Below are 20641 nucleotides of genomic sequence, written 5' to 3' on the forward strand. Positions count from 1 at the left end.
CATTGGCTCCATTGTCAAAATATAAAATAATAACTTACTTTGATTAAAAAGTTGTCGTCCAATTTGATAGCAATTTATACAGTATGAGCAAAATAAACATTACCGTATTCCGTTCTAGGTGGGATTACCCAGGGCTCAATTTTAGAATCGTGGTTTTTCCTAGAGTAATAAATGATCTAAATTAAGCAGCAGACTTTAAACACTAATCTTTTCGCATATTAAATTGTAGTCTTTGCAGATGTCTCTAATCACTTTTACTTTAGTGATTTTAAAACACACTTTGAAACTGCTAATGAACAGTTAGGCAAAGTTAGTGAGTGGTTTATAAGTAAAAAACTTTCTCTAAATGTGGATAATCCTAAATTTATTCCATTTCATAATGTAAATAAATCAGAAAAGTTGCTAACATTAAAACAAAAAAAGTTCAGGAAATTTTTTAGGCGTAATCGTAGATCTACATTTAAGTTTGAGTTTACATATAAACAGTTTTTTTAAAAAAATAATTATTGCAGTGATATATAAACTAAACCATTTTTAAAATCTTTAAAAAGATATTTCATTTCTCTTATATTCATTGTTATTTGATTTTAATATGGCATGTACAATCATACATAATTAAAGAAATTGTTCAGTCAACAACAACACTCGTGCAGAATATTATCATTTGGTACTTATAGAGCTGCGAACTATTTCTGCGTACCAACTTGGTGCATTAAATTTTTATAAAATTAACTTACACTAAGTTTCAATGTTTATGTATAAAACAAAAATGAATTCTCTTAAATTGTTTAATCTTATATTGACAAAATAGTTATTAATAACCAAACAATATTTTCAGGTAATAACTTCGTTGCCTCTATATATAATTCAAAATGAATTTCATATTCAGTTCAACATCGTGGACCTAACTCGTGGAAAAAGTTTCCAAGATTATAAATACACAATCACAAAATATATCACAAAATGTATCAACATTTTTTTCATTGACTTAATTATGGTGTCTCTAGTCTTGAATGTTATTCTTAAACTTTTTTTTAACTTTCAATGAATTGCTATTTATTTTACTGTTATATTTTTCAATTAACGTTTTGTAAAATATACGTATATATTACGGTTTTTGTTAATACGTACGATTGAGGCTCGGTGATTAGGCAAATAATGCCCTAAAAAATCATCTGAACTAAGCCGAGTTTGATTGGTTAAACTAAGCCGAGTTTTATTGGCTGGGTCCATAAGCTAATTTTAGATTTATTGTTGCATTACTCTGGTTTAAAAACTTTTTGCTAAACAGACAGCAATGTGTTAATACTGATGAAAATATCTGTTCAAAATTGCTTAAGATTAAATGTGGCGTTCCCCAAGGTTCCATTCTAGCTCCCTTATTGTTCTTAATATACATTAACGATCTTCCGAAAGTCTTAAACAAACTTGATGTAATAATGTTTGCAGATGATACTAATTTATTTTATTCGTCTCAGTCTATTGAAGAACTCTTTGAAACAACGAATATCGAACTTGAAAAACTTAATATCTAGCTGAAATCTAAAAAATTATCTTTAAACACAGAAAAACCAATTACATTTTATTCCATCCCAACCAAAAAAGAAAAAAAATACCTTATATATTACCATTGCTAAAAATAGAAAATAAAAATATTGAAAGAACCTCAATAACAAAATTTCTAGGTTTACTAATTGACGAAAATATTTCATGGAAAGCACACATTGACTATTTAAATACAAAAATAACCAAAAACATTGGCGTGCTATACAAAGCTAGACCAATGTTATCCCAAGAAAGTCTAAAACATCTTTATTTCTCATTTATACAGATCTATTATACATATGGTAATATAGCATGGGCAAGTACCAATAAATCCAATTTGAAATCACTTTATCGACGTCAAAAACATGCCGTTAAAATTGTCTGTAAAAAAGACAAATTCACTCATGCTGAACCTTTGTTAAAACTCCTTAATGCACTAAACGTCTATAGAATAAACATTTATCAAAACTTATTGTTTATGCTGAAATATAAACTCGGGCTTGTCCCATCACATTTCTCAAATGATTTCTTTAAAAGCAATAGAAATAGATATGACACTCGAGAAGTAGGAAACTTTAATATACCGTTTAGAAAAACAAAACTATCGCGTTTCACAATTTCATATCGCGTTCTCTATCTCTATAATAAACTGATATCCAGAAATGCCATAATTACAAAATTAGATAACCTAAATTGTTTGAAAATCTTACTAAAAAAATTCGTTTTAAATACAAACAATTATATGAACTTACACTAAACTAATACTGAAACTAGAGCCAAAATTAACGTTGAAACGAAAATCCCAAAAAACTTCAATAACAAATATTAATATAAAAAATATATAAATCAAAAATAATTTTATTTATGCCTAATCATATATTTATGTGTGCAAAATCTAGCATTTATCAATTATTTTTTATCTTACATTTTATTATATGTGAATCCAATATAAAATGAACTACCATTATATTTTGTGAAACTAGAAACATGTAAAAACAAAAATACAAAAAATATTACTAGTACAAGCGGTTTCTTGATGACAAGACCATCTGGTCTTCTGCAAGTTTCCCGCGTTCTTTTAATAATAATGATACCCTGCAGTTATATTTTTTGTATTCTATAAAGTTGTGAGATTTTATTTTTTCTCTTACCATCATATTTTTTATAAAAATTGTAAATTTGTATCAGTTATATAGATAGAATCACAACATTGTAAAGATATAAGAATGTCGGTAGATTATATGCTAGATAAAAAATAAGTAAAACTGTCGTTTTGAAAAGTCTAATTCTCAAAAACTTAAATGGTTTATTGCAGGAAAGCCATCTTAAACCCATTTTATGTTTTTATCTTAAATCAAAAGACATTTTTTTATGCTGTAATTTTTTTTATACATATGCTGTTAAATTTTAGTTAACAGTTATCTTATTTCTGACCTTGTCTGCGACGTGTCGAGCAATGAAAGATGCTAACAACGTTCAGGGGCCGTATTCTTATCTCTCCGTTAAGCTTAACGGAGCTTTCGTCTGAAATTTCATTACAATATTTCTAAGTAAAGAAATGACGAAAATTTATATAAATTCGTTAAAATAAAACTTATACAAAAATAAAATATTTATGTTTAAAAAATTATAATTTTAAATAAATTTTTTATTAATGTAATTTAAAAGAAATTTTTGACTAACGCTCCGTTAAGCTTAACGGAGAGATGAGAATACGGCCCCAGGAGACAATGCTTTAGAAATGTTTCTGGATTTAAACCATTTAATATTGACAACAATAAAGAAATTTTAAACCATGGAAACTACTTTAAAAAAAACTGAATTATTCACGCTATCAACAACAGTTATTGATTACAAAGTATTGGTTTGCAAAACAATGGCCGTGTTCGAAAAATTAAAATATTTTATTTTAATATTTTCTATTTATACCATTTTGATTTATTTTATTAGTTTAAAATAATTACAAATATTATTTTATTTAAAAATAAATAAAAGTCAAAATTAGGTATTTTTAAAATACAACAAATGTTTGCTGGGTCCCAGTTACTAATCTATTGTTCTCAGTTAAAGCACCAACTACCGTGAATGAAACTTTATACCTTTTATGTAAAATGAATTAACAAAATTTTTGAGAATCAATTAACTATTGAATATTATTATATATATATATTAATCAAACTTGTTGTGAAAAAAATTGTCTGCTAAACTATTTTTTTCCAGAACCTTGCTAAACCTTTTCTAAACTTAACCCTAATATTTGCAAATACATCACTATTTGTTTTGTCTACTTTTCAATAAACAATTTAATACCTTTCTTGTTTTTTTTTTTTATAGTTCAATACTTTAGAAATGACAATTATAAAGTGTTTTTGTCTTTTAAGTCCATCTTGACTTTTATTGTAATTTTCATTGTCTTTATCAAAGGTATGTCTGTTAATCACAATTAGAAACTTGTAGCTGGCTGACCGCAATCATAAAAAACCTTCTGAATTCAGCATTTGCAAAATAATTTCAAATAAGTAAGCATATTAGACTGCGCAAAAATATTGTTTATGAGTCTTAACAAAGAAAGTTACAATTTTCATATTTTTATTCAAGTGTCACCTTCATATTAAACTCATTGATGTAATACATATAACAATATAAAAAGCTTAATTTTATAAGTTTTTCTGATAAGTTAAATTTAATATCTCTTGAACAATAAAACCTAATAACAATATAATTATAAATAATTAGTTTTTAATTGTCAACTCTTTAATATTCTAATTAAATTTTTGGAAAACTCAATTTCTCTCTTTTCCCTGATGATTTGGCAAAAAATTCTTGGCAGCTTTCCCTGATCATTGGCAGTAAACATAAGATCAAAACAGTTCTGAATTAAATTAAGAGAAATTTGGCTCGTATTGCACCTCTAAAATTTTTCCTAAAAATATTGTTTAAGTTTCCGCGTGATTTTGATAATGGTGTTTAGGAAGCGTAATTCTTAATAATTTATCTAATAAGAAAAATATATCTCCGATAAATAATTGACTTTTTATTTTACCTTGACAGTATTGATATTTATTTTCAAAATCTTCCTTGCACACAAAAGTGAAATTTTCTGTAATATGTATTTCTTCGCCGGTTGTCGCTTTTCTGTTACAAAAACAGCACCGAAGACATGCTACGTGGATTAAATTTTCTTTATACTTGTGCACCATATTTAAAGGATCTATACTTTCTTTACAAGCCACACATTTAACGCCATAGAACCTTATATAAAAATTTATTTTTTAAACCGAAGCATGTGACAAAAATACAAGTATACATAGATTATTCAGGGATATATATACAAGTATATATAAATATAGACTTTAGGGGAAGGGGTGGGGGGTGGGGGTGATACACCCCTCCTCCCCCCACTCTACCCCATCCAAATAAAGTGATTTTTAAGTTATAGGTATTTTGACGAATTTAGTCGGCTAGTCAGGGTATTTGACACAATTCAGTCGGGTGAAATTTAGTCTTGAGGACCTTTTTTTTTTGTTTCTATTTAAGGAACCAGTCGGTATTTTCGAAGGATTTACCCCTTCACCCTCATTTTATTTGTAGAATTGACTCATATATATATATACAAAACTATGAATAAGTTTTAGATCACTTGTGAAGTTAGACGTATTTAACTTTTTTTTTTTCTATGTAATTTTTTTAAAGCGTACTTAAGTTTATTAATATATAAGAAAAGTTGAAAGAATATATTATTTTGAATAAACAAACAAAATCGATGAGGAAACATCAGGGATTTGTTTGTTTATTTATTAAAACGATGTGTCATAACAACTATATCCAAAACAGGATATTCGAAGAATGCTGTTACAGAAATCAGAGAAACTGGCTCCCTTGAAGATAAAAAGAAAAGTGGTAGACCTCCCAAGCTAAAAAAAGATGACAATAAATATTTAAAAACCCTATCTTTAAGAAATGCAAAAAAAGCATCAACCGAACTGGCAAAAGACATTAACACAGCAACTTGGAAAAATGTCAGCTCTTCTTTTGTTTGACGGGACCTACTTAAATCAAGATTAAGAAGGTGTGTTGCAATTCGAAAACCATTATTACGGTGTGACAATAGAGAAAAACAACTTAAATATGCAAAACAACACAAAGATTGGGCCCAGGAAATGTTTATTCGGGTTCTGCACACCGATGAGTTCAAATTCGAAATTTTTGGAACGAAAGGACGCCAATATGTTTGAAGAAGAATTGAAGAAGTCTATCAGCTCGAGTGTTTAAACCCTACTATTAAACACTGAGAAGGAAGGAGTACTGGAATTGATGACCAGGTCTCCCCAGAGTCTTGTTTTGAATATAATTGAGCATATTTGGGATTACCTGGACAGAAAGAAGGTCGAACATGCTCCCCGAAATGCTGAACAATGTTTTAAAGTACTTCAAGAGAATGACACAACATACCCCAGGATTTTATAGCTAACTTGTATGAATCTATTCTCCGACGAATATTGGCTGGGATTGAGGCAAAAAGAGGACATAGTAAATATTAAGAGTTTTGACATTAAAAAGTTTGTAATTGTTCCATATTTTGTGTGAAATACATGTGTTTTAATAAGTTTATAATTTAGAACTACAAACTTAAATATTAGAGAAGAGTTCTCCGAAATTTTTAGAAAAAATGTAAGTGGTCTAAAACTTATTCACAGTTATATATATATATATATATATATATATATATATATATATATATATATATATATATATATATATATATATATATATATATATATATATATATATATATATATATATATATATATATATATATATATATATATATATATATATATATATTATATATATATATATATATATATATATTCATATATATATATATACATGTATATATATATATATATATATATATATATATATATATATATATATATATATATATATATATACATGTATATATATATATATATATATATATATATATATATATATATATATATATATATATATATATATATATATATACATACAGGGGTGGGCAGGAGCCGGTGGTTAAAATTTTTGAAACTCGGCGAACCGCTTATTAAATTAACCCTAAAACCAAAAATAAGCCATTTTAATAGTATGTTTATGCAAAATATGCACATCGCATTGATGTGCCACACACTCGCAAACATATCATGTGCGCAACACAATACACACATCATGGCGTACGTAAAATACGAGGTGCTTGGCTCTTGCTTGTGAGTGAGCCACAAGTTGTGAAGCTTCGGCACACTGCACATGGTATCGCCCACTTTATTATTTCCTTCGTTACTTGTTACAACTTTATTGTTTTTATAATTTGTTCGTTTTCTACAGATTATATAGGAAATGCAAATTTTAACGAAAATAAAAAATCGGAATTCAAAAATAAATCTTTTCGGAATTCGGAATTCCAATTCAATAATATTTAATTATTGTTTTATTTGTCTAAAATATGCTTTGAGGAAGCAGATATCGCTTAAAGCTGAGTTTCCGAGTCTCGATCGAACTTTTATTCAAAAGTTACCAGCAACTGAGAAGGCTCGCTCAGACTCCACCCTCAATGGCGAAATCAAAATCAAAAATTAGTAGACGCGCTATTCGAAGAATTTCATTGCAGATTTAATTCTTTAATTAAAGCTCCTACTTATAAATTGTTGAGTTGAGCTGGGCGGTATGTTGTACAATAAATTCAATTGAATTTTGTTTTGCAACTTCTGTATTAATGTTAAGGGCATAGTTTTTGTTTTCTAATGCTTACCTACGTATAAAATATTGATGATATTTATTTAAAGATTATTGATCTAAATAAATCAATACACACCGCTCCAGGGTTGGTGCGAGTAGGTGTCACGTGAAGGGGGGCCATTAAATTTTTTGATAAGTAACCAAAAAAAAGGTCTTCTTTATCTGAATTTTGCCGACTAATTGTTCCAAAGGTCTTTATTTGCCGACTGACTTGTCTAAAATTGTCAATTTTGCCGACTAAATTAACACACAAATTATTCATGAGGATGGGGAGCTTATTCCTCTACCATATACCTCCTCCCCCCCCCTCCTTCGCGCCAGCCTTGCACTGCTCAAATGCAGTGCAAGGCCGGCGCGAGTGCGAGTGCACTCGAATAAACGAATACTGTTCCAAATCGTAAAATATTTCAACAAAAGAAATGAAGACATAACACTGTTAACTGCAATTTGGGAATGTTTTCTGTCTACTTATAGAATTTAGAACTTATAGAATGTCTTCTTACAGAATTAGAATGTAGAACATTAATATGTAAACAAACAAAAACACAATTTAAAAGTTGTATAGAGCGCGAAAAAATCAATTTTAATTTCGGAATTCGCTGGTAAAATTTTCGGAATTCAAAACTATATTATGAAAACGAATTCTGGAATTTTCGAATTTCGAATTTCGAGATGCAATCGAGATTATATTTACTATAAAAACTTACTTTGTTTACTGAATTTAATTAACTGAATTGTTTACTGAAAATATAGTTAATTAGTCTAATTGCTAAGATAAGTAAAATAAGTAAAATTAAATTTTTAGTTTACATAAATAAACAACTGTAAATTATTATTTGTAAATAATATAAATTCATTCATTTAAAAGTTGTGTGAATATAATGGCAGTATTTAAATTTTAGATTTTTTTTATTAAAAATGAAGAGAGTGCAAGAAAATTTATTGTCCTTTGTAAATGTCAAAAAAACAAAACTCAATGAAGAAATAGTAGAGAAAAAAATAAATTCTGCAGATATTTAACCTATGCAATCAATTTCAAATAAAACTCAAGCTTCATTTTTATCAGCATCATCTACAATATCATTGGAATCATGCACAGTACGCAATAGTCAACTACCAGATTGTTGGACAGAAAAACAAGTGAGTTTTTTCACAGAACAATATAAATGGTTAGTGGTAAAAGATGGCAAATTAGGTTGTAAAGACTGTTCAAAAATAAAAACCTAAGGAATAGAAAATAAAAAACATATTCACTTATCAAATGAGTGGATTTTATGTTCAATAATTCCTAATGGAACTAAAAAAGACACAAGGCAAGCTTCTCTACGCAAAAAAATTAAAGAACATTCCACTTCATGCTCACATTTAAAAATTCAAAAAACAATTATTCAATCTAACAAACAAGTTTTACCAAATGTAGTAAAAATATTAAATTGTGAAGCAATTAACATTAGTGTAAAAATTTTCAACACAGTTTATAGTCTTGTTAAACGAAACAGACCATTGTCTGATATAGAAGCAACTTTGGAATAACAAGAAAAAAATGGCGTTAATATAGGAAATTGTTTACATTCCAGACGCACTGCCACTAGAATTGTCGAACATATTGCAATGCAGATTAAAAAAAACTGTTTTTAAAAACATTACCAATCAAAATTCAAAAATTTGTATCATTGACGAAGCTTCTACACTTGCTAAAAAAAGTAGTTTGGTAATATATTTACAGTGTGAAGTACACTCTGTAATGGAAACTATTTCTAGTGCTTTGAACCTAGAAATAATAAAAATTGGTCGCGTTTTCGGACCTCGTTGGGCATCCTGTAGCTTACGAGCAGCTACTGCTGTGTGGAGAGCATACCCAGCATTGTATAAGCATTTTATCCATTTCAAATCAAATTCAGGAATGGCCAAAAGATTAGCTAATACACATTTTATTGAAGGTTTAGCTTTAATGATAGATATCTTAGAAGAATTTTCAATACTATCCGATGCGCTACAATCAAGAAAAATTACCATATCTAAAGCTGATCAATTAATTAAGCGTTCAATAAGAGCTATAGAACTACACAAGAATGATAATTATGGTATCTATGAAAAAAAGTTCAAAATTTAGTTTCATCAAATAAGTTCAAATGCATACCATTTGATTACAATAATAAATTTGTGTCTCTTTCCAGAGAGCAATTATTAGATAGTGTGGTAAAGAATATGAAAGCAAGACTTTTATCGGCTAGTCATATAAATATGGATGGGGATAAGAATAAGAACAATGACACTGTTAACTATGAAAAATTTGTGCAGCTCTTCAAGATTTTAGATCGCTCTACCTGGTCATTAGATAAAATTATGTCACCATGGCTAGAAGGTAAAGACATCGTTAGAAAATTATGTGTAATTTTAAAGTTTAAAGTAGATGTTAATGATTTTCGTGACTTTGTAGATGCTAACATACAGCTGAAAAATGTTCAGTCACCTAATTCAATTTTCATGGACTAAAAAAAAAGCAAGCACAATTGCTATTAGCAGTTCAGAAGCTAACAGAGGTTTAGCTTTATTAATTTAATTGCATCAAAAATAAGAACCAGCCTTACTGTGGAACATATATCCAATCTAATGACAATAAATTTATTGGGTAAACCAATAGCAAATTTCGATGCCATTCCTTTTGTTACATCTTGGATGAACCAGAATCACAGGTTAGCAACTGAAACAAGGGTAAGAAGAGAGCACAACAATGATGTTTCTGCAAATGAACAAGGCATATGGGCTCTACATTAATTAATTAGGCACATACATAGCGTAGTATTTTAAATTTGGGATTTATCAGTTTTATTGTACAATAAATATTTTGTTTAGTTATTTTGTGCAATAAATGTTTTGTTTTGTTATATATATTTTATACTGTACAAAAATTAATGAAGACGATGTACGCATTTACCGTGGTTTTTTTTGAAATAATAGCGAGCCGGTTGTTCAAAATTTGGCAGCCCACCCCTGTATATATATCTGTGTGTGTGTTGAGTTAGCAGTAGAGAAGCTTACAAAAACGACTTAACGTCAGAAACTTACAAAAACGACTTAACGTCATCCTTATTTGAAAACGATTTAGTACAATTTAAAGAGCTTGTGATAAAGGTGCATCTTGATGAAGAACAAATTGATGTGAGCATGGAAAAATTCATGTATTCACTTATAAACAAGAAAAGTGTGCAGGAAGAGTTCTCTAATTATGAGGTTGAATATACCTTGTAGTTATGATAAAAAACTACTTGGCGGAAAGATTGTTTTCTAAAATGAAATTGGTCAAAAATAAGCTGCGTATCTCAATGCTAACCTGTACCAACTAAGTAACCAGACTCTTGTGAATATTGAAAGTGACATCATAAGAGAAATGAAGTGATGATATTATTTATGACTTTGCTGACCAAAAAATTAAAAAAGCATAGTTCTGATTTATTTTTCGTACAACAAAATTAATACTATTTATATCTGATAATCTAACACTAATCCTATAGAAAGTTTAACACTATGGCTGAAAGCAAACTATATCTTGTATTATTTATTAGTTGATACTTTATTTTTAATAAACTTATGTCAACCTTGTGATTTTAAACATTATTAAAATCACAAGGTTGAGTAATGCATTATCAGTTATCCTGGAAAGCAAAGGACTCTATACTATATTTTGGTCTGGGTCCTTACAATTGTAAATTTGTCCCTTTTGCTCAATATATATATATATATATATATATATATATATATATATATATATATATATATATATATATATATATATATATATATATACACACACACTTATGACTATGTAAAGTTTATGACCTCCTCAAATTGAGGGGACCATGAACTTCTTTACATGGTCATAAAAACTGAACACTGAACAATTTAAACATAAAATTTGATACCTGTTGATGAATACATAATTAGTTTATATTTATGAAAAAATAAATAACTCAACTGATTGCCCTCACGTTTTTGGTTGGGGGGGGGGGCTAAGGTTTTAGGGTTTCTTGTTCCCATACATCACAGTAATTTTTTTGTGTAGAACCTTTCCATCATACATATGAATGCAAAAAAATTAGGAATATTATTTTTGTTTAAAAGTTGTTTATTTCAAATATTTAAAAACCTTCCTACGCTATTGTAAATATATATATATATATATTGAGCAAAAGGGCCGAATTTACATATTTATATATATATATATATATATATAATATATATATATATATATATCTATATATATATATATATATATATATATATATATATATATATATATATTAATTATTATATTATTATAATATTATTATTATATTATTATATTAAATGTATAGCTCAACTAAAAATCGAAATTTAATAAATTATGAGAATATAAATTTTATATATGTTTATAATTCATATTTATTAAACGTTTTAAAGTTTTTTAAATATGACACCTAAATATTCATAATAAATATCAATTGAAAGTAATAAGTAATCTTTTTTAAAAAAGTAAACTATATAGGTTTTACAAGTTAACTTTTTTAATTTTTGTAACTTAAGCAATTATAAAAAACCAAATAAAACATCCACTAGCGTTTTTTGATGTTTGCGATAACTAGAATGTTTGAACATCCCTCTTTTTGCGGGCGTTACAAATTTTATAAAGTCATAACTTTTGAACGCCAAGAGATTATTTGACGAAAATTAGAATTTATCCATGAATATAAATTTACTTAAGAATATTATAAAAATATTTTATCAATTTGTTTCTCTCTCGTTTGTGGCAGTTGTGGCCAAGATTTTAGGGCTTTTTTGTTCCCAGATTCCAATCATCGCAATTTTATGCAAAACATCCTTATTTGATATAATTATAAACATATAAATTTGATCTTTATATATATATATATATATATATATATATATATATATATATATATATATATATATATATATATATATATATATATATATATATATATATATATATATATATATTATGTTAGTGTATTCTACAAATAGAGTGCTCAATGTTCTTAAAGAACAGATTAATAATAAACTTATAGAGAGAGAGAGAGAGAGAGAGAGAGAGAGAGAGAGAGAGAGAGAGAGAGAGAAGAAGAAGAGAGAGATTAAAATCTTTTTCTTTAGTAGACAGTTAAAAACAAAAAAAATTGAGTGATGCTCAGGTTAGAAAAAAATTAGGTTAACATACCTAAAAGAAAAAACCAAAAATCAAGCAATTAAATAAAAAAAATAATTTGCAACAATAGATAAAACAAATAAAATTAAAAACTACATGCTAAGGAATAAAATAAGCAAAAAAATAAGGAACTGCTAAGGAATGCAAGAATGCTAAGGAATAAAGTTCAAAGCAAAAGTATTTTCATATACTAATTTTGACGAAACTGATGATGATATAAAAAAATTTGAGGACTTGCAGTTTTTTTGTTTAGAATAATTATTAAATGCATAGTTCTAAATACATAGTTTATAATTATATATACACTATAAAATATTAAAATAAAAATATTTAAACGTAAAACATTGCCTTTGACGATTATTATTAATTGTTTTTAAAAAATTTTACTCGTGTTTTAGGTTTTACTAACACATTATTTACTCTAATTATTTTTTATTTAAACGGAGTGTCTATTCGCACGTTTTTCACGTGCGAATAGACTGCTATACATTTAATTATAGCCTATTTGCACATTAAATATAAAAACGGTAATAATTTTCTTATTTAAATAAAAGATTTTTTTGTATTTGATTTTTGAAATTAAAAGTAATCTAGCGAGGTGGAGTGTATATTTGTCGACTAACGATTTAGAAGTAGGTGCAATGTAGTGTAAAAATAGGTGCAGTGTACACAGTGTAGTGTACATAGTGTAGTGTACATACAATAGTGAAGTGAAGGTGTTCCCTTCCTTTTGTACTCTAGAGCACATTCTAAAATATTGATAGGGTGGCGGGCATCACCTATTTTTATCGGGATCGTACGAGCACGTAACTATTTCAGATTTTTTGCGTGTACTAGAAGTGATGTGCAAATAGCACTCCCCGTTCCAGGCTAGCGTCTTGCTCGTAACTTGACAAGTTGCGACAAATACTATCGGCAAAGAACCACTCATACATACAATATCGCAAACAAATAAACGTATTTAATAAATTTAGGCACTCAAAAAAATTTAAACTCTCACAAATAAATAAAAATATTTAACATTTTAAATTATTATTTATGAAAAAAAGTTTCACTGTTGATTAGTGGGGGGCACATACAAATTGTTCCGCGGGTGCCATGGTGCCCGTGGGCACGGGTTTGGGAACCCCTGGTGTAGTGTATATACAATAGTGTAGTGTACATACAATAGCGCTAAAAGGTCTAGCAAACAGCAGAATTTAATTCAATTTTTTCCATATATATTATTCTTTCAGTCGGTAAAGCTTAAAAAAAATTAAATTTGAAATATATTGAAATTAAAGTGCGTTTCACCTTAATGTGTACGTAGAATTTTTAACGAAATTGGTAGTACTGCTGACATAAGCGTTATAATACTGCTGACATAAGTGCTCTGGACAACGAAAAATGACAAGTATCACTGATGACAATTCTATTTACAGAATCTCCGGATAAAATCATAAATACTTTAGCAAACCAGACCAAATTGAAGAATAAAAGACAATGTTGCTGCAGGAAAATTATTAAAACCATCAGAGCGTTTAAAACGAATTAAATTTGCAAAGCAATTTTAAAAATGAGTAATTATGAATTAAGAAAAATTGTTTTTAGTAATGAATCAATATATACCGTAAGATTAAAGCAGTTGTCTGCAAGAAAAGTATAACAGTTGCTGTAATAAACAAATGCTACATAATGGAGGTGGTTTAGTTGGTATTTGGTGCTGTATCACATATGATGGGCAAAGTCTGCACATTTAGAACTGGGCTATCCAATGTGCATCAGATCTGATTGTCCCAGGTACACATGCAAAGTCTGTAACAGTATGGATTGAGCAAAACAATATCAAGGTAATTCAGTGTCCAGCTAGATCATCTGATCTGAATCAAATTGAAACTGTTTGAATTACACTGAACCAATAACTTACCAAAGTACCAGTAACTTCAGCTGAAGTTCAAAAAGAAAATTCAAATATTTAACGATTTAACAGTTGAATATTGTCGTAAAAGTTTCGATTCTACAAGAAGAAGATTTGGATTATGCATAAAAAATAGAAGGTGGTTATATTCTTTATTAAGGTTTGGACTAAAATCACTTCAAAAGCAATGGTGCTAAAATTATGAGTAGTATTTTTTTTTCTTATTATATATATATATATATATATACATATATATATATATATGTATATATATATATGTATATATATATATATATATATATATATATGTACATATATATATATATATATATATATATATATATATATATATATATATATATATATATATATATATATATATATATATATATATATATATATATACAGTGGCGAAGGAAGGTTTTTAAATGTTTTAAATAACCAGCTTATAAGCAAAAAGAATATTCCGATTTTTTTTAGGTTCATATGTATGACGAAAAGATTCTTCACAAAAAAAAATTATTGTAATAGGAGAATGTGAACAAGAAACCCTAAAATCTAAGCCCCCCCCCCTCCTGCCTTAAACGTGAGAGCAACAAGTGGATGAAATATTTTTTGTACTATTTTTAACTAGACTTATATTTATCGATAAATTTTAAATTTAATTTAAACACTAAAATATTTAAAAATATTTTAGTGTTCAAAAATTATGACCATATAAACTTTAAACCTTCTCATTTTGAGTGAGTTGCATATATATATATATATATATATATATATATATATATATATATATATATATATATATATATATATATATATATATATATATATATATATATATATATATATATATATATATATATATATATATATATATATATATATACATATATATATATATATGTATATCTTTTTTATTAAAATTTTTTGTGATAACAATAACTAGTTTACTTTGGTTTTATGGGAAAGAAAACAAAAAAAGGAGACTGTTTTCTTCAGTCACTTTATCTTCAATTTGAACGTAAAGTTGAATATTTATCAAGCTTTATTTTAAAAAACTTCAACTTTTTTTATATAAAGCCACAGAAATCATAGTAAAAATTACAAATATCAAAGTAAGAACTACTCTAAACGAACTCTTAATTAGTTAATATAATTTTGAAAATTACCTAAAAAAATGCTCTTTGCAAAAGAATTTTGACTCACGAAAATAACAAGTGTCCTTCAGCATACAGTTGCAACTAAAGCATCTAATACAATCTTCGTGCATTATCATGTCTAAGATTTTTGCTACAAACTTATCGTTTATTGGCAATGAGCATCTTGAGCATATATTACTTAAATTAAAATCTTCTTTACTTGAACTGTATTCTTTTTCCATATTAATCTTATAATCTGTTGTCAAATAAATAAATTTTTAATTTTAAAAATATAAATTTTTATAAATCATTTGACTTGCTATGATTTGCAGGAAAACCGACAATCGCAGTTATGATTTGCACGGAAACCGACAAATTTAGTAATTATATCGTCACCATCATTAAAAATTCCGTTTCTGCACCTTGGTTATAGTTAATGTAATTTCGTACGTCTATGCGACAAATCCATGACGTAAACTAACAAATTAAAATTGTCTAAGGAGTTGAATATAATTCAGAACTTAACAATCTTTTGGATACGTGATTATTCTTACTAATAAACAAATTTTTTTAAACGATTATGTATATATATATATATATATATATATATATATATATATATATATATATATATATATATATATATATATATATACAAATATATATATATATACAAATATATATATATATACAAATATATATATATATATATAAATATATATATATATATACATATATATATATATACAAATATATATATATATATTTATATATATATATATATATATATATATATATATATATATTAAAGTTTTAATAATATAGTTTATTAGTGCATTGTTTATATATTTTTATATAAATTTATTATTTAAATCGTTTTTGTAGTTATATAATGTTATATCGTTTTAATTAGTTGTTTATTTTACATCAATTATATATATTGTTTTAACGTGATTTGAAATTGTATTTTAATTACCACTATCGCGATATTAGTTGCACAATATATTGATAATATATTCTATATTAGTTGAACAATATATTTCTTTATAGTTTTATTTTAACAAGGGTCATAAGAAAACTTGTCGTTATAATTTTAATATTTACTTGTTCAAGAAAACAATGCTCTAAATAACCGCCAACTTGTGCAAAAATCTTGTGTAGACAATGAATTTTGCAATTTTTTTTATAACTGGATATTTAAGATATAGGTTGTATTGTTTTTAATAATTTAATCAATGTTCAACAATTATTATAACAACAGCAAAAAAATGTCTACTAAGTTAATAAAAAACATTTAAAATTATAATTACAATTAAACACACATCTAAAGTAATTATTACAATAATATATACAAGTTTAATTACAATATGTTTAAATATTTTATTTTTGACTAATAATAATAATAGTTTATTATTATAAAAACCTTGATAATGAACTATAAATACGTTTTAGCTACATAAAAAAGTATATATATATATATATATATATATATATATATATATATATATATATATATATATATATATATATATATATATATATATATATATATATATATATATATATATATATATATATATATATATATATATATATATATATATATATATGTATATATATATGTATATATATATATATTAGGGTATCCCAAATTTTCATATTTTTATTAATTTCAATGCGCACGCAGTTTTTTCCCATTCTCCTATGTCCCCTGATAATAAATATATATATAAAAACATTTTCGAAAATCAATTTTAGCTATATGTAAAATTCCATTTTTTGTTAAAAACCTAAATTTTACACATTTTCTTAATAAAAATACAAAAATGTTAAAAAAAATATGTATTTTAGGAATAATAAACTATATATTTTTTAACTGAGATTTAGAAAGAACCTTTTTAAGCTTCTTTCTATTGTCCCTTGCCACCAGCATTAAATTTTGTTGCATAATGTCAGATTTGTATCTACCTACCAATTCCCAAAGCTCAGTGGACTGATATGACGGGTAGCTTAGGTTTTCCAGTTTTGAACTTGTCAGGAACGTCATACTGAACTAATCTGTCTAACATCTTTTCCTTCACTTCCTACTCTACATCTTCATCAGCCAGAGATAGCAGCACCAACTGCTCAGTCAAGTACCAGTTGTGTCTTTGCATACTAGCAACCAATGCTGAACCAAGATTGGGATATTTATCTTTGATGCTAAATGCATTTTTAAAGGCTGCAAGATCGTTTGAGGGTAATTTTGCAACTAAATACGACTTTAGAAACCAAGGTGCATACCAGACAGATATGAAGAATGCCGCTGACTCTATCATATTTCTTTCCTTTTCGCTCATAATCATGGTGATCTTATCAGTTATTCTCTAGGTAAGAATGTATAAAGCATCAGCCATAAACCTAAAGATTAAAATTTTGTTACCATTAATATTTATCATATTTTTTATTTATATATTATTTATATTACATACACAAATTTTATAATTTATCTATAAGGCTTTATTTTTTCAATATACTTTACCTGGCTTCATGGCAGGCTCCAGGTTGATGGAAACAAAATCCAGGTACTTCTCCTCCCAAATGGAAAACAAAAAGCTCACATAGTTTCCTGTAATCACTCCTGACAAATATTTTTGAGGCAAGGGCTTCTTTTCCAAACTCCAGAGCTTTCTTAGCAATTTCATAAAGGGGTGACCCAGTCTGAAGCTGACTCCAATCAAACCTAACTAGGTCTAACATCTTGTCCACCTCTTTCTTGACTGAATATCAATTTTTCTGGAGTTTGACATACAGCCCTTTTCTTGGGCCCTTCGTATTCTCTCCAGTCAAAACCTCCATAAAGTGTGGGATGTGTATTTCTAGCATATGTCTTCTACAGAGAAACCATAAAAGTGGAGTGTTAAGGATGGAGCTAAGGATAGCAACAGCTCCAGAGTGTGTTCCAGTATTAAATGCTGTAGTGTCGCAGCAAACAGCAAATATTTGATCAACAATGTTGAAGTATTCTATCAGATTCAAAATTGCTACAGTCTGGTCACCTTTGGAACTTGCTGTCTGAACAACACCTAGCAGTACGTCATCTGTGTCATCCATATCAGGGGATGTAACACTCACCGCTATTCTTTCTACAGAAACAGTTATTATCAGATCTTCTTCAATCTGTTTTACCTGTTTTCCATCAAAATGAACACATAGCTTTTTTCCCTTCAGAGTAGTTATAATTTCCTGCCTGAGTTTATCTCCTACTGCCTCTATTTTTTGGAATCTCTTTCTATGAACTGTACTTCTTGATAGAATAATATCTTCTAGATTCACACCAGCTTTTTTGCAAATAGCAGCTACTATGGAAGTTTGTGGTCGTATACCTACTCTGTATCGGGCGGAAACTGCAGCAGTACAGTCAACCAGATCTTCAGCAATTATACTTATTATTATCTTAGATTTAGTAGAATGAGTCTATTAGGTAAATCTTCATCATCTAAAGAATCTAAACTTGGTTCCAATTCAGATTCATTTTCAGATAAATGCAAAGAAACCTCAAGGTCATTGGATTTTACTGCATTCATTGTGATTCTACCTTTACCTCTTCCATCCTCTTGAGCCTGTTATTTTTATTTTCAACTGAATTTTGTAATACTTCATCAATTTCTTCTGTAATATACATGTTTCGCTCTCCTTTTTGATTAAGAACTAAATATCCTCATCTTTGGCATTCTCAGAATGAAAACGATCTAATTTACTTTTTGTTCAAAATTTGCTAATGAAATATCAAGGAGTGTATTGCTCTCCTCTAAAAACTCTTTCTGTATCTTAGAGAAGTTGTCATCACTAGAGTTCCAGTTCAATGATTTGAGATGATACAAATTTATGTACTTATTATGGAGCTTCAGTATCTTATCCCTGTCACTGGATCCACTGATGATAAAATCTTGAAACCCGGCTTTCTTCCAAGTGTCTATTACAGCGGAGGCAACACATCTTTGTTCAGAATTCTTGCAGAAACAGGGATCTGATCTGTAAAGAAATCTTTACAGATCAGATCCCTGTTGTCCTGTTTCTGAGGGCAGGCTACTATCAACTTAGTAGACTGAAATCTTAAAGACCTAAAATAAAAATAGACAAATATTAATCATTATGTTATTTTTTTTCTTGCGTAATTTTTTGCCTCATTGTGTCTCATTTTTAACACTTATAGGGGAGGGGGTGATATTAGATTAAATCTGTATTGCATAAAATAGACCATTTAAAAATTTTATCATTGTTTTATAGTATATTTATATGACAATAATAATTATTTGTTTTACCAGGGAGATTTAGAAACTGGATGTATCTAATATTTCCAATGGTTGCCAGCTGGTTTATTGGAAGCCCATTGATTGTGTACTTTAAGAGAAAAAGTAGCCTCCTTGGATTTGTTGACAGGCTGTACTTTCTCTTCTCGCTCTTCTTTTTTTTTTGTTTTTTTGAGTACGACCTATTTAAGTTATTAATTGTCAGTTTAAGTTATTAGTGTCAGTTAATCCTAAAACAATATTAAAAAAAATTAATTTTAATTTCCCCCTAAAAAAATTACATTTTATGGTTTTACAATTTTCAAGTAAATATATGTATATTGAAGATATTCATAACTATTACATAATTATATATGAAAAAATTAGTTCTTATTTCAGTAAAATAAGTTTCTAGTTATTACACTAAGCTGTTAAAATCAAAATAATAAACAAAAACCAGTTAAAACAAAACAGTATACAGAAAACACAAAGGTTGTTCAAGTAGTCATTATTATCAACATTTTCTGTGAATCAGACTTCAATAAACCTTGTATAAAAAATAATGTCAGATGGATTGATTCTTATATAGTCTAAAATCATTGGTTTTCAAATCCTCAAGGGTAAGGGGCATTAAAAATGTAAAATTATTAGGTCCGCATCTAAAATAGTGTTATAAAATGTCAAATTTTATCAAAAATGAAGAAATTCAGATTTTACTTACAGATTTTATAGCTGAAATTGACCTCAAAAAAAAGTCAAATTTTAGTCATACATATGAACTCAGTAGACAAAACGGAATGGGAAA

General features: G+C 27.3%; 1 protein-coding gene across 1 annotated transcript in view; it reads right to left on the bottom strand.

The window, feature by feature from the left end:
* LOC100198304 (LIM/homeobox protein Lhx1) overlaps window positions 1-15876 on the bottom strand; it is a 32165-nt gene extending 16289 nt beyond the window's left edge. The window contains exons 1-2 of the mRNA XM_065807994.1: window positions 15596-15876; window positions 4589-4797 (exon numbers count right to left, since the gene is read on the bottom strand). Of these exons, the coding sequence (XP_065664066.1) occupies window positions 4589-4797; window positions 15596-15807 (421 nt within the window). The 5' untranslated portion in view covers window positions 15808-15876. The remainder of the gene's footprint in view (window positions 1-4588; window positions 4798-15595) is intronic.
* Between the last annotated feature and the right edge of the window lie 4765 nt (window positions 15877-20641).

Source organism: Hydra vulgaris, chromosome 10, assembly GCF_038396675.1.
Source record: "Hydra vulgaris chromosome 10, alternate assembly HydraT2T_AEP".
NCBI lineage: Eukaryota > Metazoa > Cnidaria > Hydrozoa > Anthoathecata > Hydridae > Hydra > Hydra vulgaris.